This window comes from Trichechus manatus, unplaced genomic scaffold (assembly GCF_000243295.1).
Source record: "Trichechus manatus latirostris isolate Lorelei unplaced genomic scaffold, TriManLat1.0 scaffold00031, whole genome shotgun sequence".
NCBI lineage: Eukaryota > Metazoa > Chordata > Mammalia > Sirenia > Trichechidae > Trichechus > Trichechus manatus.
In genome coordinates, this window is record NW_004443967.1 from 6,113,439 (window position 1) to 6,135,415 (window position 21,977).

The 21,977-nt window shown below is 37.0% G+C and overlaps 1 protein-coding gene across 3 annotated transcripts in view; it reads left to right on the forward strand.

Annotated features, from left to right (window-relative positions):
• The window catches only part of ATRNL1 (attractin like 1), a 743,508-nt gene that overhangs the window by 426,425 nt on the left and 295,106 nt on the right, over window positions 1-21,977 (forward strand). The window contains exon 27 of one of the 3 annotated variants that reach the window (XM_023729982.1): window positions 6,052-6,160. The exons of the other annotated variants lie outside the window; for them this stretch is intronic. Within the exon in view, the coding sequence (XP_023585750.1) occupies window positions 6,052-6,060 (9 nt within the window). The 3' untranslated portion in view covers window positions 6,061-6,160. Of the gene's footprint in view, window positions 1-6,051; window positions 6,161-21,977 lie in introns of those variants that run through there. 3 annotated transcript variants of the gene reach the window in all.

A 21,977-nucleotide genomic window follows, 5' to 3' on the forward strand; every position in this document is an offset into this window, starting at 1 on the left:
TGTAGGGTTAATGTTTTGATTATGGCCCTTTCTTCTTTTTGGATGTGTGCATTTATTGCTGTAAACTGACCTCTGAGCACTGCTTTTGCTGTGTCCCAAAGGTTCTGATTGGATGTGTTTTAATTATCATTTGATTCTATGAATTTATTTATTCCATCCTTAATTTCTTCTATAACCCAGTAGTTTTTGAGCAAGGTGTTGTTCAGTTTCCATGTTTTTTATTTTTTTTCCTTTCTTTTTCTGTTATTGATTTCTACTTTTATGGCTTTATGGTTAGAAGAGATGCTTTGTAATATTTCAATGCTTTGGATTTTGTTAAGGCTTGCTTTATGGCCTAATAGTGGCCTATTCTGGAGAATGTTCCATGTGCGTTGGAAAAGAAAGTATACTTGGCTGCTGTTGGGTGGAGTGTTCCATATATGTCTATGAGATCAAGTTGGTTGATTGTAGCATTTAGCTCTTCCGTGTCTTTGTTGAGCCTCTTTCTGGATGTTCTGTCCTTCACTGAAAGTGGTGTGTTGAAGTCTCCTACTACTCTCGTGGAGCTGTCTGTCTCTCTTTTCAGTGCTGTTAGATTTTGTTTTATGTATTTTGGAGCCCTGTCATAGGGTGCATAAATATTTATTATAGTTATGTCCTCCTGGTGTATTGACCCTTTAATCATTATATAGTGTCCTTCTTTATTCTTTGTGGTGGATTTTAGTTTAAAGTCTATTTTGTCAGAGATTAATATTGTCACTCTTGCTCCTTTTTGAGTGTTATTTGCTTGATATATTTTTTCCATCCTTTGAGTTTTAGTTTGTTTGTGTCTTTAAGTCTAAGGTGTGTCTCTTGTAGGCTGCATATAGACAGATCGTGTTTTTTCAATCCAGTCTGCCACTCTCTGTCTCTTTATTGGTGCGTTTAGTCCATTTACATTCAGCGTAGTTACTGATAGGTATGAATCTAGTGCTGTCATTTTGATGTCTTTTTTGTGTGTTGTTCAAAGTTTCTTTCTTCCACTTAATTTTCTGTGCTGAGTAGTTTTTCCTTATGTATTTTCTTTTCATCTTTTTCCTTGTTGTTGATTTTGTGTTTGCTGAGTCTTTATATTTTTCTAGTTTTCTATTTTGACTTGTAGGATTGTTTCTTTTGTGGTTACCCTAATATTTACCCCTATTTTTCTAAGTTTATACCAGTCTTTTATTTCTTTATATTGCCTTCACTTCCTCTCCATATGAAAAATTTGTGTCTACATTTTTTAAGTCCCTCTTTTTTGTTTTAATGTTGTCATCTTTTACATATTGACATCTGTTTCCCTATTTTCAGTGTTTTTGGCTTTGATTTACTGTTGTGACTTCCCTTTCTGTGTTGATATCTGGTTGCTCTGTCCTGTGTTCTAGTCTTGGGTTGTTATCTGATGTTACTGATTTTCTAACTGGAGGACTCCCTTTAGTATTTCTTGTAATTTTGGTTTGTTTTTTGCAAATTCCCAAACTTCTGTTTATCTGGAAATGCCCGAATTTTGCCACCATATTTGAGAGACAGTTTTGCTGGATATATAATTCTTGGCTGGCAGTTGTTTTCCTTCAAGGCTTTATATATGTCATCCCATTGCCTTCTTGCCTGCATGGTTTCTGCTTAGTAGTCTGAGCTTATTCTTATTGACTCTCCGTTGTAGATGACTTTTTATTTATCCCTAGCAACTCTTAAAATTCTCTCTTTATCTTTGGTTTTGGCAAGTTTGATTATAATATGTCTTGGTGACTTTCTTTTGGGATCTACCTTATGTGCGGTTCGATGAGCCTGTTGGATAGATATCTTGTCATCTTTCACGATATCAGGGAAGTTTTCTGCCAAGAAATCTTCAACAATTCTCTGTATTTTCTGTTATCCCCCCCATTCTGGTACTCCAATCACTTGTAGGTTATTCCTCTTGATAGAGTCCCACATAATTCCTAGGTTTTCTTCATTTTTTTAAATGCTTTTATCTGATTTTTCTTTAAATAAGTTGATGTCAAGTGGTTTATCTTCAGTTTCACTCATTCTGACTTCCGTTGCCTCAATTCTGCTCTTAGGACTTTCTACTGAGTTGTCTAATTCTGAAATTTTATTGTTAATCTTCTGTATTTCTGATTGCTGTCTCTCTATGGATTCTTGCAGCCTGTTAAATTTGTCAGTATGCTCTTCTCTGATCTTTTCAATTTCCTCTATTGTGTGTTCTGTGTTTTGATTAATTTCCTTCCTAATTTCTTGAAGAGTTCTGTATATTAATCTCTTGTATTCTGCCTCTGGTAATTCCAAGAAATTTTCTTCCTCTGGAAAATTTCTAGATTCTTTAGTTTGGGAGCTTGCTGAAGCCATCATGGATTGCCTCTTTATGTGATTTGATATTGACTGTTGTCTCCGAGCCATCAATAAGTTATTATATTTATTTATTTTATGTTTGCTTACTGTGTCCTAGCTTCTTGTTTTGTTTTGATATACCCAAATAGGCTGCTCGTATGAGCTAGTTTGATTATTAGCACCTTTGAATCTCTAATGTCCTGTCACCAGGTGGTTAGATCTGTTACTAGGTATTTGAGCTCAGGAGTCCACCCACTCCTCCTTATGGGTTCAGCTCAGGTGACCAGGTAGCTAGCCACCAAGTGTGTTGTGTAGCCTCTCACTTACTGTCCTAGACAGGCATTTGTGTTTGTTGTAGGCAAAGGCATCTGGCTGCAGCAGGGAGACACACTCAGAGCAAGGCAGGGTGCTGATGGCCACCTGTGAGTGTCCAGGAGGAAGGCATGTCCCTGTTCCCTAGAGTGCATAGGTGGGTGGGTTTTGAAGTTGGACTATGAGTGCCCAATTCTGTTGACTGTAAGGACTGGGGGTGGGAAGGCACCTCTTATTCTTGGGCCCTTATCGCAGGTGACTAGGTGGCGTGAGTGGAGCCACCAGTCCTCAAGCCCCTGATGTGGGTAGGTGAGGACCTTGCTTAATGGGCAGAGCAGTGTCAAATGTAACGAACCTGCCACTTCACAGCTGAAACAGTTAAAGTTAGACTTCAGGTATATACCCTGTTGTACTGCAGAAATGAGGGCCTACACTGTTGAGATGAGCCCACACGAGTCTCTGCAGGGGGAAAGGCACTCAAAGTCCGTGGATCCTTATGCCTGTGCCTAAGCAGAGGACCTGTGCCAACCCTGAGTTCCTGGCTTAGTGGACCTGGCAGTGTATTTTTTTGTATTTGTTAATTTGTTCACTCTCCAAGGCCAGGAGAATGGCTCAGGGGGTGTGATGGATCGTACTTCCGGCCCAGGGGACTCAGCGGTTGCTGAAACCAGTCCGGGACCCAGTGCATAGCAGGGACTGGGGAGATGAATGGGAGAGAGGTTTTTTCCCTAAGAGGGGTGTTTTTGATCCATGCGGTAGGGCATACAGAAGTGCTTATCTTTCGCTGATTGAGGGCTGGTTCTCACTGGTTCTGGGTGGCCGAGTAGACTCTCTGGTGCTGGGTCTCTCCCAGTGTGGAAAACGCGCCTCCTGAGCACCACTGCTTGCCTGCCTCACCACTCCCCCATGAGCTGCTCAGGACTGAAGGGCTCAGGCTCTTGCCCAGTCAGGTCTGGCAACTGCTTGCTGCTTCTGAACCATCTCGCCCTCCCCCTGCCATTCAGTCCAGTTCCTCAACTTTGCCTTAGATGTTCAGGGCTCCTAGATAGTCATATATAATTGATTCACTTGTTTCTTTGTTGTAAGAGGGTCCACTGGAAGTGTCTGAGTACTCTGCCATCTTGGCCCCGCCCCCAAATTTTTTTTAAATTAACGAAAAATTTTGACATGTTTGATATACTACCCTATTACAGTTAACTTTTATGAATGTAAATATTATGGAATATATCATGCTACATGCTATTTTGAAACTTCTTTGTGTTAAACATCTTTATCTTATTGCCTTCTTAATTCTGCAAAAGCAAAGCGTTTTTTATAACTAAGAATACAGAGCCTCCCTTTGACCGTGGCATTGCTACTATCCTGTACTTGGCTGTCCTTCTTGTTGTAAATTAACATAGATGATGGCTGTCGTGCCAATTCAATGACGAAGTCTAATTTAATGTGATATAATTGATGAACTCTAAATTGTCCCATTTTCCCTTTTGAAACACACTGAGTAGATCTTAAAATGCCAGATGAGTATTTTGATTTATACTCTTTGTCACATTGATATTGAACAACTCATTGTAGCGATAGAGAGACAGGAATTAACTCTTTCTGGATACTTCCATAGTTTCTGTATATTTGGCTATAGACTCTGCTTAAACATACCACCAGATTAACCATTAAAAAAAGAAGAAGAAGGATTACCTGACGGGGCTTACCAAATAATGATAATGCCATTAATTCAATGCTATGAAAACAAACAAAAACTCTAAAAGGGAAAAAAGTACATTAAAAAAAAAAACAGCCAAGTAAATTACTAGACTTTATATCACAATGTGTTTTTTTATCTTTTTGGTTTTTTTTGGTGAATCTGAATGCCCTTGAACCAGAATACATGTCTGAATTTGCAAGTATGGAGAGGAGAGATTATGTAGGCATCTCAGCATGCTGAACCTTCCTAGCATATGGCATGCTGGTAGAGTTCAGTGGAACCTGAAAGATGGTACAGTTGTTACTAGTATCAAGCAGAAATGTAACAAAGCAAAAAAGAGCAGCTATCCAAAAATTACCATCGCTAACAATATTTTATTCGGTGCTTTATTGCATTAGATTATTTCAAAGATATCCTCAACAGTTTGCACCCCCAGAATTGTGCTTTTTCCTCACGTGATCTTTCCAGGATGAGTAACAGAGAGGAATAAAGGGAAAAAATTAAGATTTCTTTCAAACTATAGTCTCATATCTTCTATGGTTTGGCAGATGTGTTAGAGACTACACTACACTACACTAAAGCTTCTAATCATTAAATTTTGCAGTCTATATGAATTGAATTGAGATATTGGAGCTTGTCTTGAATAGAACTGCAAAGCCACCCTACAGTTGATTTGTGTAGTAATGGTCAGCAATATGTTTTACCACAATAATTTCAATTGTTTTCTTTTTTTCCTTTGTTTGCTTGTTTTATCTATTTATTTTTAATGAGGAATTATAGTTGTGATAAATCACAAGGGCAACAAGAAGAATCCTGGAGGATAAGGACCATCTAATGCTATTGATGGGCTGAGAAGTGCATCCTGTATAACATCTGCTACAACCTGCTGAAAGTTTAGTTTCCTGTTTGTGGAAAATTATTATCAGGGGAAGAGGGCCAGGACATTCCTATTAAATGCCTAAGTTATCAGGAGTATGAGAACAGTTCAGGACCAAGAAAACCAAAGCAAATTATGGAGTAATGTAAATCATTAAGAAATGGAGACCTGTTGCTAAACTAAGTTAAAAAAAAAACCACTGGTGCATGATTTCAGTAAAGCAGATGCATTAAAAGAAAATAGTATTGCTAATATCAGGTAAAGACAATATCCAGAGGAATGAGAAGCACCATGATTGAGCCACACAGGCTGAGGCAGAAATCAGAGCAGAGAGGAGGAGGATATCTTTGCTGCAATTGAACATTGTTAGTGTTTGGAATGCTCTCTTCCTTTAGCTTCCGTAATTTCATGCTCTTTTGGGTCTTTAACCACCTTTATAATTATTCCTTCTTATTATCCATCATTAGAAGTTCTTCCACTACTTCTGAATGTTGGTGTTTATTATATTTATGATAAACTTATGAAGAAAAATCATATGATTATCTTAATAAATGCAGTAAATTCAACATCCATTGATGATTAAAAAATAATAATCTTAGCAAACTAGGAATACAAGGGAATTTCTTTTAACTGATAAAGGGTATCTATAGAATCCTGCATACCACAAACATGGAACTCGGTGGAGAAATGGATAAAGCGTACCATTTAACATTGTAAACAAGCTAAGGAAAGCCTCTGTTCACAACTCTGTCAACACTGTTCTGGTGCCTGTAAGCAAGAAAGGAATTAAAAGGTATACAGATTAGAAACAAATAAGCAAACCTTTCATTTTTTACAGATTTTATAACTGACTACATAGAACACCTAAATGAATCTATGGAAAAATTATTGTGTTGCTATTGTTGGATGCCACAGAGTCATTTCCAACTCGAAGCCACCCTATGTACAACAGAACGAAGTGCTGCCGGGTCCTGCACCATCCTCACAATCATTTCTATGCTTGAGCCTGTTGTTGCAGCCATGTGTCAAAACATCTCGTTGAGGGTCTTCCACTTTTTCTCTGACTCTCTACTTTACCAAGCATGATGTCCTTCTCCAGGGATTGGTCCCTTCTGATAACATGTTCAAAGTATGTTAGAAAAGTTTCCAGAAATAAACTAAATATACAAAAGAAAATTTCATATTTGTATGTGAATAGTAAATATAATTTTAAAAATATTATTTATAGTAGCAACAAAATATAAGCTATTTAGGAATACTTTAACAGATGTGCAAGATTTTTATGTAGAAAATTATAAATTTTTATAAGGCTTTATTGAGAGGCATTAAGGAAGATTGAACTAAATGAAGAGAAATAAAATATTCATGGATAGCAACAAATCCACATATATTTGGCAATTTGATGTATGTCAGTGCAGATCACTGGGGATAAAATGAATAAGTTATAGCTTCACGCAACAACATGGATAAGTGTTAAAAACATAAGATTGGGTGAAAAAACAAAGGGTGACTCACAGCTAGAGAATATTTTTATGACTATCAAAAAGAGCCCAAACTATACACAGTAGTGGTTACCACTTGAGTGGGGATGAAGGGAAATGAAACAGGGAAGGAGCACATAGGGAGTTTTTGTATTAACATTCTAGTTCTTGGGTTGGGTGGTGGGCTCATAGGTGTTCATTGTATTATTTTGTTTTTAACTTAATGGATTATATAATATATGCATGAACTTATAGATAAACTAATGTATGCATATATGTAATATATACAAACAATATTTTGCATATGTCAAAACATGTTTTAAATTAAACACATTAAAGAAATAGAAGAAAGAAAACCAAAATACTCTTAAAAAAGAAGAAAAAGTTTGGAGGACTTGCCTTTCCAGATATCAGAATTTACTGTGGAATTTGCTCAAGGATAGATACATTTATGGAAGTAGAAGAAAGTGTAGAAATTGACCCCATAAGAAATACATAGGAATATATGGAAATTTGAATTATGACTTGATTTACATATCAATGGGAAAAGGATGGAATATTAAAAAAATGGTGGTGGGACAATTGATTACACGTATGGAGAAAATTTAGTAGGATTTCAACTTGTACATACACAAAAATTAATCCCAGATGGATTAAAGGTAATCAATTTTCATTTAATTAAATAGCAAATTTTTTAAACTTGAAAAACATAGACAAATACCTTAGAGCATTTTGCTGGAGAAGAATTTCCTGGGATTCAAAAAGTACATACCATAAAGGAAATAATGGACACATACACTACATTAAAACTGAAAACTTCTGCTAATTAAAAACACACCTAAAGGAGCATGAAAAGATAAGTCATATACTGGGAGAAGATGTTTGTAAGATATTACCAACAAAGGATCAAAAATATTTAAGTAGCTGCAATGAATCCATACGAAAAAGACAACTGAATAGAAAAATAAGTAAAAAGCATGAATAGGTAGGCTTATCATAGAAGTGGAAACACAAATAGTCAATAAACTATAAAAAAAACTATAAACAATAAAAAGATGGTCATCCTCATTACTAATTAGGAAAATGCAAATTAAAACCATATTGAGAAATCATTTTACACTCACCATACTGAAAAAGTTTTAAATCTGACAGTACCAAATGTTGATGTCCATGTAGAACAATGGGGTGTAAGTTGGCACTGCTTTGGAAGGTAATTTGGCACTATCTAACAAAGCTGGAAAAGATACACATGACCTACTCCTGTATGTGTATCCTCAAGAAACTTGCACATGTGCACTAGAAGATATGTATGAAAATGCTGTAGGCAATATTGTTCGTGAGACCAGAAAACTGGAAATAGCACAAATGTCCATTGATACATAAATTGTGCTATATTCAGATACTGGAACATTATGAGAGCAAAAAATGATTTAACTATACAGATAAGCATCAGCATGCATAAATCTCAAAAACATAATGTGTGCAAGAAGAGCAAATTGCAGACTATGTACAGCATGTAAAGGGCAAAAATAGACGTATCCAAGCCAGATTTTGTTTAGCAATAGACACATAACATGGTAACGCTATTTAAAACTAAAAGAATAATTAATTCAATACTCAGGATATAGTTTCATCTGGAAGGAGAGAGATATCTGGAAGGGGTACATGGGGGCTTCAAGAGACTGATCATTCTCTTTCATAGGGAATGGTAAGTACATGGATGATCATTATAAAATTATTTTTCAAACTGTATATGTAAGCTATATGTATTATTTTTAAGTAAGATGCATTTCATAGTTTAATTTTTAAGAAAGTATTAGCCAGATTAAAATTTTGAGTACAATGTATTAACAATAAAAATTTTGTCTTGTACTAAACTTGTTAAAATACAAACATTACGTCTTCTGAAGGCAGAGGGTCATGTCTTTCTATTCTCGGTTCCTATCACAGTCCCCAGAATCTAGGCTATACTCGGTAAATGCTTATTGAACTGAACCAATGATCATAAATATCAGTAATTTATGTTTCTCTTGTACTTGACCATGATCTTGACCATCAGATTACCTGTTTGCTTCTGGATCCTGAGAACTAAAATAGAAGTCCATACGCTCAATTTTTCAAGGATAACTACACATTATAGTGATTCGAATACTAATAGAAGTTTTTAGCATTACATGTAGAAATTTTCTTCTTCACTTCTCAGAAAACCAGATTGGTTACAATCATAGACGTATTGGTGAAAGGATTAAAGGGAGGGAATATGCTGCATACTACTTCTCAGACCAGTGCTGTCTTTTCATTTTGTTGGACTTGCTGAATTTTATCTCAAGCCTCATTTTACTCCAGATCTGTCTTCCACCATCGGCTTGATTGATCCTTGCTTTGGTTAATATTTAACATTTAAAAATACATCACGTTACCTTGGTTAGTGAAATATGCAAGTCCTAGAAGATTACTGCCATGCTCCTTGGAAGAGCCCGAAAATGCTTGTAGAGTATAAGTTTCAGTATTCTGTTTCTCTAATTACCTGGTTAGATCACAGGGATCGTGACAGAAAGTATTGGTTTTTGTGTACATTCTGTTGGGTTTCTTTCTGATCAATTTTGTCTACCTTTAAAAAAAAATAATTAGTTTGAGCACTAATGCATTGCTTATTGACAGACATGGTCATATCTGTGATCTAATAAGTTCATTTTTCACGCTTCTTCCTATATCTAATATCACTCAAGCCCCAGGCCATCTTCAATTTAACTATTGCATTAGTTTCCTAGTGCTGCTGTAACAAATTACAACAAACTTGGTAGCTTAAAACAACACACGTTTATTCTTTGATAATTTTGGAGGTTGGAAGGCCAAAGTCAGTTTCACTGGGCGGAAGCCAGTGTTATCAGGGCACACTCCCTTTGGAGGCTCTAGGACAGAATCCCTCTCCTTGCCTTTCCAGTGTCTAAAGCTGCATTCCTGGCTCCAGACCCCTTCCTCCACCTTCAAAGCCAGCAGCCTAGCATCCTGCTTCAGCAGCCACATTGTCGCCTTCTGCAGTCAACTCTCTGCCTTTCTCTTACAAGGACACTTGTGATTACATACGAGGTCCACCTGGATAATTGAGGCTAATCTCCCTTTCTCAAAGTCCTTAATTTAATCACATTTGCAAAATCCCTTTTGCCATATTAGGTAGCACTCACAGGTTCTAGGGATTAGGACTTGGATTTCTTTGTTGTTGTTGTGTGCCCTCAAGTCTATACCTACTCATAGCACCCCTATATGACAGAATAGTACTGCCCCATAGCGTTTCCTAGGCTGTAATCGTTACAGGAGCAGATCACCAGGTCTTTTCTTCTGAGGAGCCGCTGGTGGGTTTGAACTGTTGTTCATCTTTCGGTTAGCAGCCAAGGGCTCAACCATTGCACCACCGGGGCTCCTTAAGATGTCTTTAGGGGCCATTATTCAGTCTACCACTGCTCTTAGCTGACCAAATGACACAATATAGTTTTCTCTGCCGTGGCTTTAATTTTATCCATGAATTTACCTAGTACCTATATTGTCTTCACATTTTTAGACCCAGTTCAAAATTCTGACATAGAAACTTAAAGACATCTGACTTGTATCACACTGACCACCAGATGGCAAACTTTGTCACTGTATTCTTAGTCCTGATCGAAACTAAATTGATAGCCTAAATAGTTAAATATGCTAAGTTAAAGTCGGTTGTACTGCTGTGAAGTTTTTGATCAACACAACTTTTATCATACTAGATTATTTCTGATGAGAATAACTACACACAATTAATTTTTAAGACTTGCCCTCTGAGCTACTTGAATGACCTCTGAAGAGATAACTACCATATCTAACTCTAACATCAACAATTAAACATGTTTCTGTTTAACAAAATATTCTTCTAGTGCTGTATTCTCTTATTTTTCCAGTAACTGCTTGTAGTCTCCTCAGTTTAATTAAAAGTATGGTCAGTAATTTTTCTTAATTGTAATTATTCACATGCAGGATATCTCCTACAACTTCTTTCATTAATGCTTTTATCTTAGGCAAGTACTATGTCTTTCCAGTTTTATCCTGTAGTATCATGGAATATATAACATAAATAACAGGCACAAATATGCCAGCTTTCTAAAACAGCAAATGTTATTACTCTTTTCTTTTTGCTTTCCAAAATTACACATTCTTATGGTAACAATTCAAAGAATTTAGAGGCATCAAAGTATCAGCTGATAGTCTCCTTCTTTCCCTCTGTGTAGAAAAGTTGGGAAAAAACAGAATTTTAAATGAATTAAAATTCGTGTTCTAGAGATTAAATTTTCTTATATTTACTCCCAAAAGTGAGAATGTAGATATATATGATATCAATACTGATATATAATTGAGATCATACTATATAGTGGTTTTATTTATTTATTTTTCTTCGAGACCTCATGCAAGATATCAGATTAATTGTAGAGGGCCTCCGCCATTTCATCCCTCTCTACCCCCCCACCCAAAGTAAGCATCCTCCCCAGTCTTATTTTCTGGTTTTTCATGTAAAGTTGTATCCTTGAAATTTTCCATATAATTAAAAATCCCTAAAAGAAACATATAATGGTGATGGTTGAACAAAATGATAAACACAGTTAATGTCACTGAGTTGCACATATGAAGAATGTTGAAATGGAAAATATTTTGTTACATATGTATTTACCACAATTTAAAAAAATTCCTCAAAAGCATTATTTTAATAGTCATATGATATTTTATCTTTTTGATATTCCAGTATATTTAACCAAATTGGCCACATTGTCTCTAAATTTTTCACTATTATAAACTCTGTCATTGTTGTGGTCCACTGAGTCGACTCTGACTCATAACAACCCCATGTGACACAGTAGACCTGCCACATAAGGTTTCCTAGGCTGTATCTTTATGGGAGCAGATCAGCCAGTCTTTTCTCCTGTGGAGTGGCTGGTGGGTTCAAATTGCCGACCTTTCGGTTATTAGCTGAGTTCTTAACCATTGTGCCACCAAGGCTCCTTACTATTATCTATACTCTAGTAGAAAAATGTATAAATCTTGTTTGTGTCTCTGATCATTTCATTAAAATAGAGTCCTAGCAGTGGAATTACTGAGTCCAAGGATATGTGCACGTTTGATATTCTTGAGATCTGTTAGCACATAACCTGCCCTAAAAGGCTGAACCAGTTGCACTCTCTCAACACTCTTACAATCTACAAGATTTGGTTGTGTCTTAAGCCAATCTCTTTTGAGATATAAAACAGAAAAGCAAGCAGAGAGACGTGGGGACCTCATACCACCAAGAAAGAAGCACTGGGGGCATAGTGCATCATTTGAACCTGGGGTCCCCATGCTGAGAACCTCCTTGACTGGGGAAGATTGATGACAAGGACCTTCCTCCAGAGCCAACACAGAGAGAAAGCAATCCCCTGGAGATGGCGCTCTGAATTTGGACTTGTAGCCTACTAGACTGTGAGAGAGTAAATTCCTCTTTGTTAAGACCATCCACTTGCGGTATTTCTGTTATAGAAGCGCTAGATGACTAAGACAGAGTTGGTACCAGGAGTGGGGTGCAGTTCTAACAGATACCTAAAATATGGAAGTGGCTTTGAAACTGTGAATGGATAGAGGACTCAGAAGGAAGTTAAAACTGTTAAAACTGGAGATGGCACAGGTAGTCAGAAGCAGCAACAGAGAACTGGCAGCAGCAGAACCAGAAGACCACCACCAGACAGTGCTAGAACTGACCTATGGAGCAAGAGAGCTGAGTGCTTTTGCATAGGAGGCTCCTGGCAGAGTGGGGTGCCTCTGGACACTTATCAGTGGAGCTACAGAGCTTTGGAACACTTGCTCCGGCAGGGCAGACACAGGCAGAGAGGCCCGAGGGGCCGAGAGGCCAAGGAACCAGGAAGCAGAAGATGAAGAGACAAGAAACTGAGGAAGCCGAACTGCCTCAGTCTCAAAAGGTATGCCCATGACCTCTGGGATTTCAAAGGATGGAGCCATGGCCTCTGGTGTTTCTAAGGGTGGAGTTGCCACTCAGATGGACTAAGAGAGTGGTGCACCTAAAGCCAAGGGAATGGAGTTGCTATTCCATTGGGCCTGGAAAGTGGAGCTGAAGTCCAGAGCTGAGTGGCCTCCACTCAGAATCTGGAGAGTGTGGCCAATACCTAGAGTCTGGAGGGCAGGGCCATTGTGTACATGGTCTCAGAGAAAAGAGGATTATTTTCAAGCCTTGAGGGCTAATGTAATGTGTTCTGCTGACTCTGCTTGGTGCCTGTTATGCCTTCTTACCCTCTAGTTTCTCCCATCTGTAATGGAAATGTCTAGCTTGTGCCTGTTCTGTCATTGTACTTTGGAAGCAGATAATGTGTACTCTAGATTTCACAGATGAGAGGAATTTTTGAATTTTGGACTTGGAGTTGATTTAAGACTTTTGCTATGATATGATGTGGTGAATATGTACACCTGTGGCAAGGATATGAATTTTGGGGGGCCAAAGGGTGGAATGTCATGGATTGAATATTGTCCCCCAAAAATATGTGTATTAATTTGGCTGAGCCATGATTCCCAGTATTGTGTGATTGTCCACCATTTTGTTATCCGATGTGATCTTCCCCTGTGTTGTAAATCCTATCACTATGAAGTTAACGAGTTGGGTTATGGGCAATTATATTGATGAGATCTACAAGATTAAGTTGTGTCTTAAGTCTATCTCTTTTGAGATACAAAACAGAGAAGCAAGTAGAGAGACATGGGGACCTCATACCACCAAGAAAGAAGCACAAAGAGCATAGCACGTCCTTTGGACCTGGGGTCCCTGCACTGAGAAGCTCCTCAACTGGGGAAGATTGATGACAAGGACCTTCATCCAGAGCCAACACAGAGATAAAGCCTTCCCCTGGAGGTGGTGCCCTGAATTTGGACTTGTAGACTACTAAACTGAGAAAATAAATTTCTCTTTGTTAAAGCCATCCACTTGTGATGTTTCTGTTACAGCAGCACTAGATGACTAAGACAATAATTGCCTTTTATTATCAGTATCTTTATAAATCTGCTCTTTGAATATCTGTGAGTGAACGTCTGAGAATGATAACATCAGCAAATTAGGCACTGTAACACTGTATGTAGTACATCTTACTAACCGTAATATACAAACAAAAAATGTGGTTCATCATAACTCGAATACGTCATAAGTCGGGGACTACATGTGGAGTTGTTTTGTGACCTTTAATAAGTCCCATATATGCTCTGTGGCTCACTTTTCCCTGAGAAAAGTGGGGCCTGCCCTCCCAAGGTTATTGTGATGATAAAATAACTTCCAAAAGTGTGATCTTCCTAAAAGGAATTGAAGTTTTAATGAAAAGATATATCAGTAGATAATAAAATAAAATACATTTGAAAGTTAATAAAGTCTTACTCCCTTTTTAATACTATTAATTTGAAAGAGGTAAGAGATCTTTTTTATAGGAAGAGGGCATTATTTGAAATGACATTATATTTGGTCTTCCTGTCCTTTTGTTTACACTGAAGAAAGTCTTGCCAGATCTGTAACATTATTCTCTGAAGGAATGTTTGCATCATTTCCAATTAAATGTTTTAAGTCAGCAGTATATGGTAAATTATCGTAAATGTTATTGTAAGTTCAAGCTGAAATGTTAGCAAGAGAATTGCTGAAGTGTAACATTTAAACTTTTATTGGCTTTGTGTATTTGCTAATGTCTGTGGTATATATTACTTAGATGATGAGCTTACAGTAGCTTTTAACTCGAATTAAAATATGACTTTGGTGTTTTTTTAGGTCAAGAATATATTTAACTTAGAGTAATATTTGCTTAGTTAGCCATCTTACTTTTTTTTTTTTTTTGAAACAAATAGGCAACGAATTGGGAAAATAAATTATAGTTATTTACTTACATTCTCAGAAAGGAAACAAATGCGTGTGCTTTGTTGAAAATGATGGTGTTCAGTGGATCAAGTAATAATTTATGCTATATCCATTACTTTTATCACTGACGGAGAGAGTAGCTGGTTGAAAGGTAGTAGAGACCAATTAAATTTCTAGGTCTACCTTAATAGTATTTATAAAAATTTATTTACTTTCTAATAATTTACATATATTTTCCTGAATTTTTAACTGCATGGCCTTAGAATTATAGCTGAATATAAGGTGGTTTCTTAATGAACAAAGCCTGAAAGATCCAGTACAGTGGTAGGATTCAGCTGGTGTCTGTTGGCATGTAACATACACAGATGTCATACATGTCTAACTACTATATATTTTAATGTGAGCAAAGCTGATGTCAAATAAGTGATTGCTATAAGTGTAGTTACATTCTTCAAATCCTGGTGTCAGGAAATTATTCCAATGTGTAGAAAGAGAGAGAATTTATTTCCTGCAGTTACTATAACTAAAAGAGAATAGAAACAGCAGGGCAGAGAAAGATTTATGGGATTCAGGGATGGGAAAATTAGAGAGATTCCAAGAGAATGAACAAAAGTAATGTATAAAGTTTGACAAAGGAGAAGGAATAACATACAGGATTTGTAGTATGGAGAAGAAAGATAAAGGGTTACATTTGTTCTCATAAACTTAGAGAATAGTGAAATAAAAGCATTGTTCTGACCCACATTATCATTTAATTATCATTCTGTGGTTTATTAAACTCCTACATATCCTTTAACTGTCAGCTTTGTCTCACAGATTTCTTAAGGTCTTTAGTGCCAGTCCAGTCCATAGTGATACTGTCTTTTTCTGAAATTTTAGCACTTACTGTGTATGCTGCTTGCTTGACAATTGATTGCACATTTGCATTTCTACCTTGTTTTGTCATTAAAATCTTCCATTACAAGTTAACATTTCATGCTTTAAATCTTAATTTTCTAAGAAGAATATAAATCTGGAAGACAAGTGCTCTCCTGTTTCTTGCTAGCCTACACAGCCTTAGCAAAGCATCTTACATTGTGGAGGGATCTCAATTTTCTAATGATTGATTCAGTAAAATATGTAGCATTTCACCAAAGGAAGTCATTTACCCTATATTAAGCGAGAAAAAAAAAAAAAAAAGCACTGAAAGCATACAGAGACTTGGGTGAAATTTAGAAGCTTTGAAACATGTAGTTGGTCAGTAAGTTGTTTATTTTGGTCATGTGATAGTCTTGACATGGAGAATTGATGCTTGTGAGCCAAGATGGTGTCAAAAGAAGGAGTGTAATAAACAGAAAAGGGATATGTGAATCAGATTATTTACATTTTAAAGATGGTCATTCTAATGAGTGTTGTTGATAACCTTATTATAACAGAATGAAATGTTGCCTGGTCCTGTGCCATCTTTCTGATCATTGGTATGCTTGAGTCCATTGTTGCGGCCATTTCTAATAGGTATTACACTTGAATTAATTCCAAAATATATTTCTTGAGCTTAAAGTGTGTGTCATTGTCATTCCATGACATGTGATAAATTGTGTTTGTTCCAAAAACAAATTACAAAACTGGCACTGAGTCAAAAATAGAATAATTGTAGGGAAATAGCACCCCTTTGAACATCTACTAGAAGGTACCTTCTGCTGAAGTTGAAGATATGATCAGTTCTTGACTTGGTTTGCTGACAACTTCAACTGTCAGAAGGTAGAGAAAATAGTGAAAGAAATACTAATCTGGTTGGGGATGTGGAAGTCCTGGGAGAGAAAAAATTGATCGTATCATTTTTGAGTACATAATAGTAGAAACCAAAAAACTAAACCCGTTGCCATCGAGTTGATTCTGACTCCTAGCAACCCTATAGCAACCCTACATTTTTTATATCATAGTAAGGAAACAGAATACAGGAAGTAGGCATATACATATTCCCAGATTTTAGCAAAGATAGATTTCAAAATTGTTACGTTTGATCCTCTGACAAAAGATGCTAAAATAGAGCTCAGTATCCTAAACAATCATTCATTCATTTATTCAGTAAAAGTAATGATGTTACAAAAGCCTAAAGCTACAAATAAGTTAAGACTTCAAAACTGAACATTTTTTTTCTTTTTGATTAGGACAACTTGGCTGGTAGATATTATATATCTTGATTTCAGCAAGGCATTTAACAATATCAATGTTATTTGGAAGTAGATGGAAAAATGGAGACTGGGTAATAGTATGGTTATTATTGGGATTTTCTAAGGGAGGGCTGAATAATTAGCACTCTCTCCTTCACCTACATTCTAAACAAATGTTCCACCATGTGTCTGTCAGTTTGTCATACTGTGGTGGCTTGCATGTTGCTGTGATGCTGGAAGCTATGCCACTGGTATTTCAAATACCAGCGGGGTCACCCTTGGTGGACAGGTTTCAGCGGAGCTTCTAGACTAACACAGACTAGGAAGAAGGACCTGGCAGTCTACTTCTGATAAAATAGGCCAGTGAAAACCTTAAGAATAGCAGCAGAAGGAGAGACCAGTCCCTGGAGAAGGACATCATGCTTAGTAAAGTAGACAGTCAGCAAAACTAAGGAAGACCCTCAATAAGATGGATTGACACAGTGGCTGCAACAATGAGCTCAAGCAGAACAACAATTGTGAGGGTGGCACAGGACCGGGCAATATTTTGTTCTATTGTACATAGGGTCACTATGAGTCAGAACTGACTCAATGGCACCTAACAACAATAACAGCCTCCACCAATGTTCTAAACAAATGTGAATGAAATGGGAAGTACTGGCCAATATATAACTTCATTACTGATAAAGGTCATGGTGAAGGACATGGCTTTGGGTCGATAAGCCAAATGAGTTTGCTAACTCTGAACCTCAAAATTAGACGGACTTAATCTCTGCCATGGCAATGCTAGACTGGAGCATGCTTTTTCCTTCTCAGATAAGAAGCCATGGCATGGAGGATCAGAATAGAATTAACATTAGTTTCAGGCAGATTATCTTCTAAAAGGAAGAAAGGCAGACCTGGGTTGAACACATCCCAACTGACCAATAGAGTAAGTCACTCTACCTCCAAGAGTGAGCAAAGAAGCAGGAAAGAAGTCAGGAGTGTGCTTATGGAAAATACCTTCTCATGGAAATTGGGAGTGGTGAAAGGTATTCCAATCTAACTTTGCTCCACTTTTTGTTCACTTAATCCACTGGACTTAACTATGAAGCTTATGGCCAACCATGGGAGTGGCTCTACACCCTGAGTGAGCAGATCAGCAATTTATCAAGATAGCTTTGTTCCCCACCTTCAGAAGTCAGGGCGCCAATTCCAGTCTCTGCTTTTTGGGAATTTTCTTGGGACTCATGGTGGTGAGTTTTGATTTTACACCTAGAAGGCTCTGAAATGGGTTGGAGCAATATGTATGTCAAATCAAGGCCACTCTGTACCCAAGGCTGGAAATTTACCTCCTAATCTATTTCCTGTCTCAACTATATTATATAGCCCTGTTACATAACTTTCATATTAAAATGCATAAAGATACACCAGTAATAAAATTTCAGCTACATAGAATTGTCCCAAATTGAATATTGTCTCCTCGTTTTTTTCCAATTCCCAGGGAAAAGTCATTAAAATTAAAAGATTCTATTTGTTTGTACGTTAAAGTCATAAGTAATTAAAGTCCAAAAAAAAAATTGTCTTATCTTTGTGAGTTAAAAAATTCTTCAAATAAATTCCAAAATTATCCCTCAATATTACTTGTTCTACTAATTCTCAGCCAGAAGCATTGTCCATTCATAGATAGAGCTGGGATTATCTCTTACCAGAATGGATGAAATTCCTTCTCATGGCTTATGCAGTTTATTAGTTCAATGCCAAGTCTGCCATAGGCCTTATTTTCAAAGAGTGCAAATAATTAATAAGGCATAGAGAATTTTTACAACCACCACCTTTAGAAAACAAACCAATCCCTAGCCTCTAAAGGCATTATCTCAGACAAAATTATGTTGCCTTAACATAGTCCTTAGTGTTGCCGAACACCATAGCCAAAACTCTGTGGTATCTAAGGGAGAAGAGTAGATTGAGGAAATCTCTGTGGTTTTTATGTTACCAGAATGCCTAGCAGTCTATACCAATCATCCAGAATCCATGGTCTATGGGTTTAAATCCAAGTGGGAGAAATCTATAAGGAAAGATTAATTTTGGTCTTATGCATGCACATCTCTTAGAGAAACATTGCTGCCTTCTTGCAAAGTTCAGAAATTTGTAATGGTGTCAGCCCCAAGCACATCTTGTTTCCCCTTATATGCCTTTTTTTCCCACGCTGCATATTCAAAACCTCGTCGTTTCCATTCAGTGCTAAGTGGAGAGTGACTGTACTCGGTGCAGAGCACCCACACTGACTCCGAGCAGGCATTTGGTCCTATTTTGCTGTGGCTGCTGACAGTGTGCGTCTTTATGGCATTGCCTCTCAGGAACATTTTGTGTCTCATCTGTAATTAGCCAATTCAGAGACAACCTGAGAGCACCTGGTGGAGTGTGGCCTTAAGCCTGTGTTCAAACCACGTGATTCTAAGCTTCATCCGTAGGTCAGTTCATAGTCCTGAATTAATTCTGTAATTCAATAAACATTTACTGAGTATCTACCATGTACCAGGCCCTTTTTAGATGCTGGGATTTTAACATAGATAAAAATCACTGTATTCTCAGTGGGGAGACAGACTATAAACAAATAATAAGTAAAATATATAGCATGTCAGAGGGTGGAAAGAACTATGGCGATAAACAAAGCAAGGAAGAGGGATAATGGCAGTGTTAGTGTGTGTGTGTGTGTGTGTGTGTGTGTGTGTGTGTGTGTGTGTGTGAGACAGGGATTGACATTTTAACTGGGGAGGTCAGGGAAGAAGTACAGAACAGAATTTGAAGCAAAGGAACTGGCTACCTAGGCTTAAAACTAACCATTTAAAGCTCACTCAGGTTCTGTAACATGTATATGGAACTTGACTTCTTTGTAGTTTAATAACATCAAATATTGTTCTGCCCAACAATTTCTAAAGACTTTCCATCTGTCAGAAAATTCACAGCCCTTTTCACTCTGCTTTAATAGGAACAGTGGACTGGGTAACTGCTAGGATTCCTTCCAGCCCCAAGAATGAGTTATTCCAATGTGTCTGTTGTGACTCTTGACTTGCTTACGTTCTGACGTCTGTGGTTTGACACACTGTTCCAAGTACATAAGAAAGCCAATTTATATCAGTCATGAGTAATGTGTGCTGCATCAAAATGCCCTTCACATTTAAACTGTTTGAATGATTGAAATTAGTTTTAATTTTTAAAAATACTCATATCTCCTTTCACGAAAGATTGGAAGCAGAAAAGACTGCCGATTAACCTGTCACACTGAATAGTCAATAAACATCATAGATATCTTCCAACGGAGACTTTTAAAAATTATAATTAGCAGTTTTCTTACTTCACAAAGGAACATTTTACAAAATAAACATTTTTAGAGTTTCTCAATATTGAACTGAAAATGACTCCATTAGCTAATAGCAAAATAATCACATTTCCCTTAAAGGAAAGAATATTTTTAAAACATTGATTAAGAAGAAAAGGGCAGTATTTGGGGCATTTATGCCTTAAGGAAGATTTAAGTACGTCTTGAAGAACTTCAAAATTATTGTCACAAACTACTTAAATGTTCGTCATGAACTCCTTACACATTAAATGAAAAAGCTAACCAGATTATGTTGCATTTAGAATTTCTTAACCTAAAAGTCAGCATGTTGTGGTTCAGATCTGAATCTTGAGCTTTGTATTGATTCCCAGAATCAGGGGGAAAAAAATCTTCCTTTAGTAAATTAATTCTTAAGGGAGGGAAAAAAAAAAAAACTACTGAAGGATCGGTCTGAGCTTTATTGTAACAAGAGCCTCCAGTCATAAATTACTGGCACACAAGCAGTAGTCGATGTGTCATTTCTGTTGTAATCAGCTGCTTTTGTATTTCTACTCATCAAGGTGGGTGTAAAAGACATTGCATTGCATTCATCTGCTCCTCTTCTTGAGAGCAGGACGTGGTATTTCTCTTACAACTTAGACCTCTAAGTTGGGGAAGTAATATATTCCACAGCATGACTGTGAGAATATTCCAAGTGAGAAAAAAAAATTTTTTTTTCAAGTGAAAGTTTCAAAATTTGAAATTATCCAAGTTCCCATTTTGGGTTTTTGACGAGTAATATGTATTAAACATCCCTCCTGGGGCTCTAGATTTTAAATGACCTTTCAGTACTCATCCTTTTCCTCATTTTGATTTGCTCAGATAAATTACAACCACCTGGCCTTTCATTTTAAAGAAGGTTACGTACAAAATTGACCTTTGGGTACTTATTGGGAGAGCTAGGTCCATTGTATTCGAGATTAACTGCTGTTGCTGTTTTCTAGGTTATGTTTTAAATAACTTTATCTGAGGATAGCAAAGCCTATTTCTTTTGCCTGTTTGTTCCAGGCTATTTCTAACACCATACTGAGGGGCTGTGTGAGCAATGTGAAGATAAATTATTATGCTGAGTGAAATAAGTCAGTCACCAAAGGGCAAATATTGTATGATCCCTCTTACATGAAATATCTGGAATTATAAAAATAGACAAATGTATAGAGACCAAAGTTTATTGGTGGTTACCAGGGTTGGGGAGAGTAGCGGAAGGGGGAGTCATTGTTTAGGGGGCATTGAGCTTCATTCAGTTAAGGGTGACGGAAAAATTTGGAAACAGATAACATTGATGGTTGCACAATGCAATGAGTGTAATTAATGCCACTGAGTAGTATATGTAAAAAATGTGGAAAAGGCATATGTTTTGTTATACATATACTTACCACAATAAAAGAAAATAGTGGATCCAATTTATTTAGATTCTCTGTGCCTGATAATTTATATTATTTTGATTTATCCTAACTTTGATAGAACATTATCTTTTGACTTGTCTCCTGCCCCTCACCACCTCGCTTACTAGCTTTAACCTTTGTTTCTTAAGCACTTTAAGCTCAGGCTTGCCTCATGCCCTTTGCACCTGCTGTTCCCTCTGCTTGAAAAGTTCTTTTCTGACTTCTTTTGTTCTATTCTCCTAATATTCCTTTTGCTCCCCTACATTTTCTGGCCTCTGTGTAGTTAGGGTTGGCTGTGTAACTATTTTTGAAAAGTGATGTATGCCACCTCTGGGCTGAGGCAGTGAAAATGCCAGAGACAATTCACTCGTCTCTCTTCTGCCATGATACTTGGGGAAGTCTTGGGTTGAGATGGCAGAATCACAGGATTAAAACAGCTTATATTGCTGAGATACCAAGTGGGGAGTTATCTCGGCCTGCAGAAGATTTTGTGTAA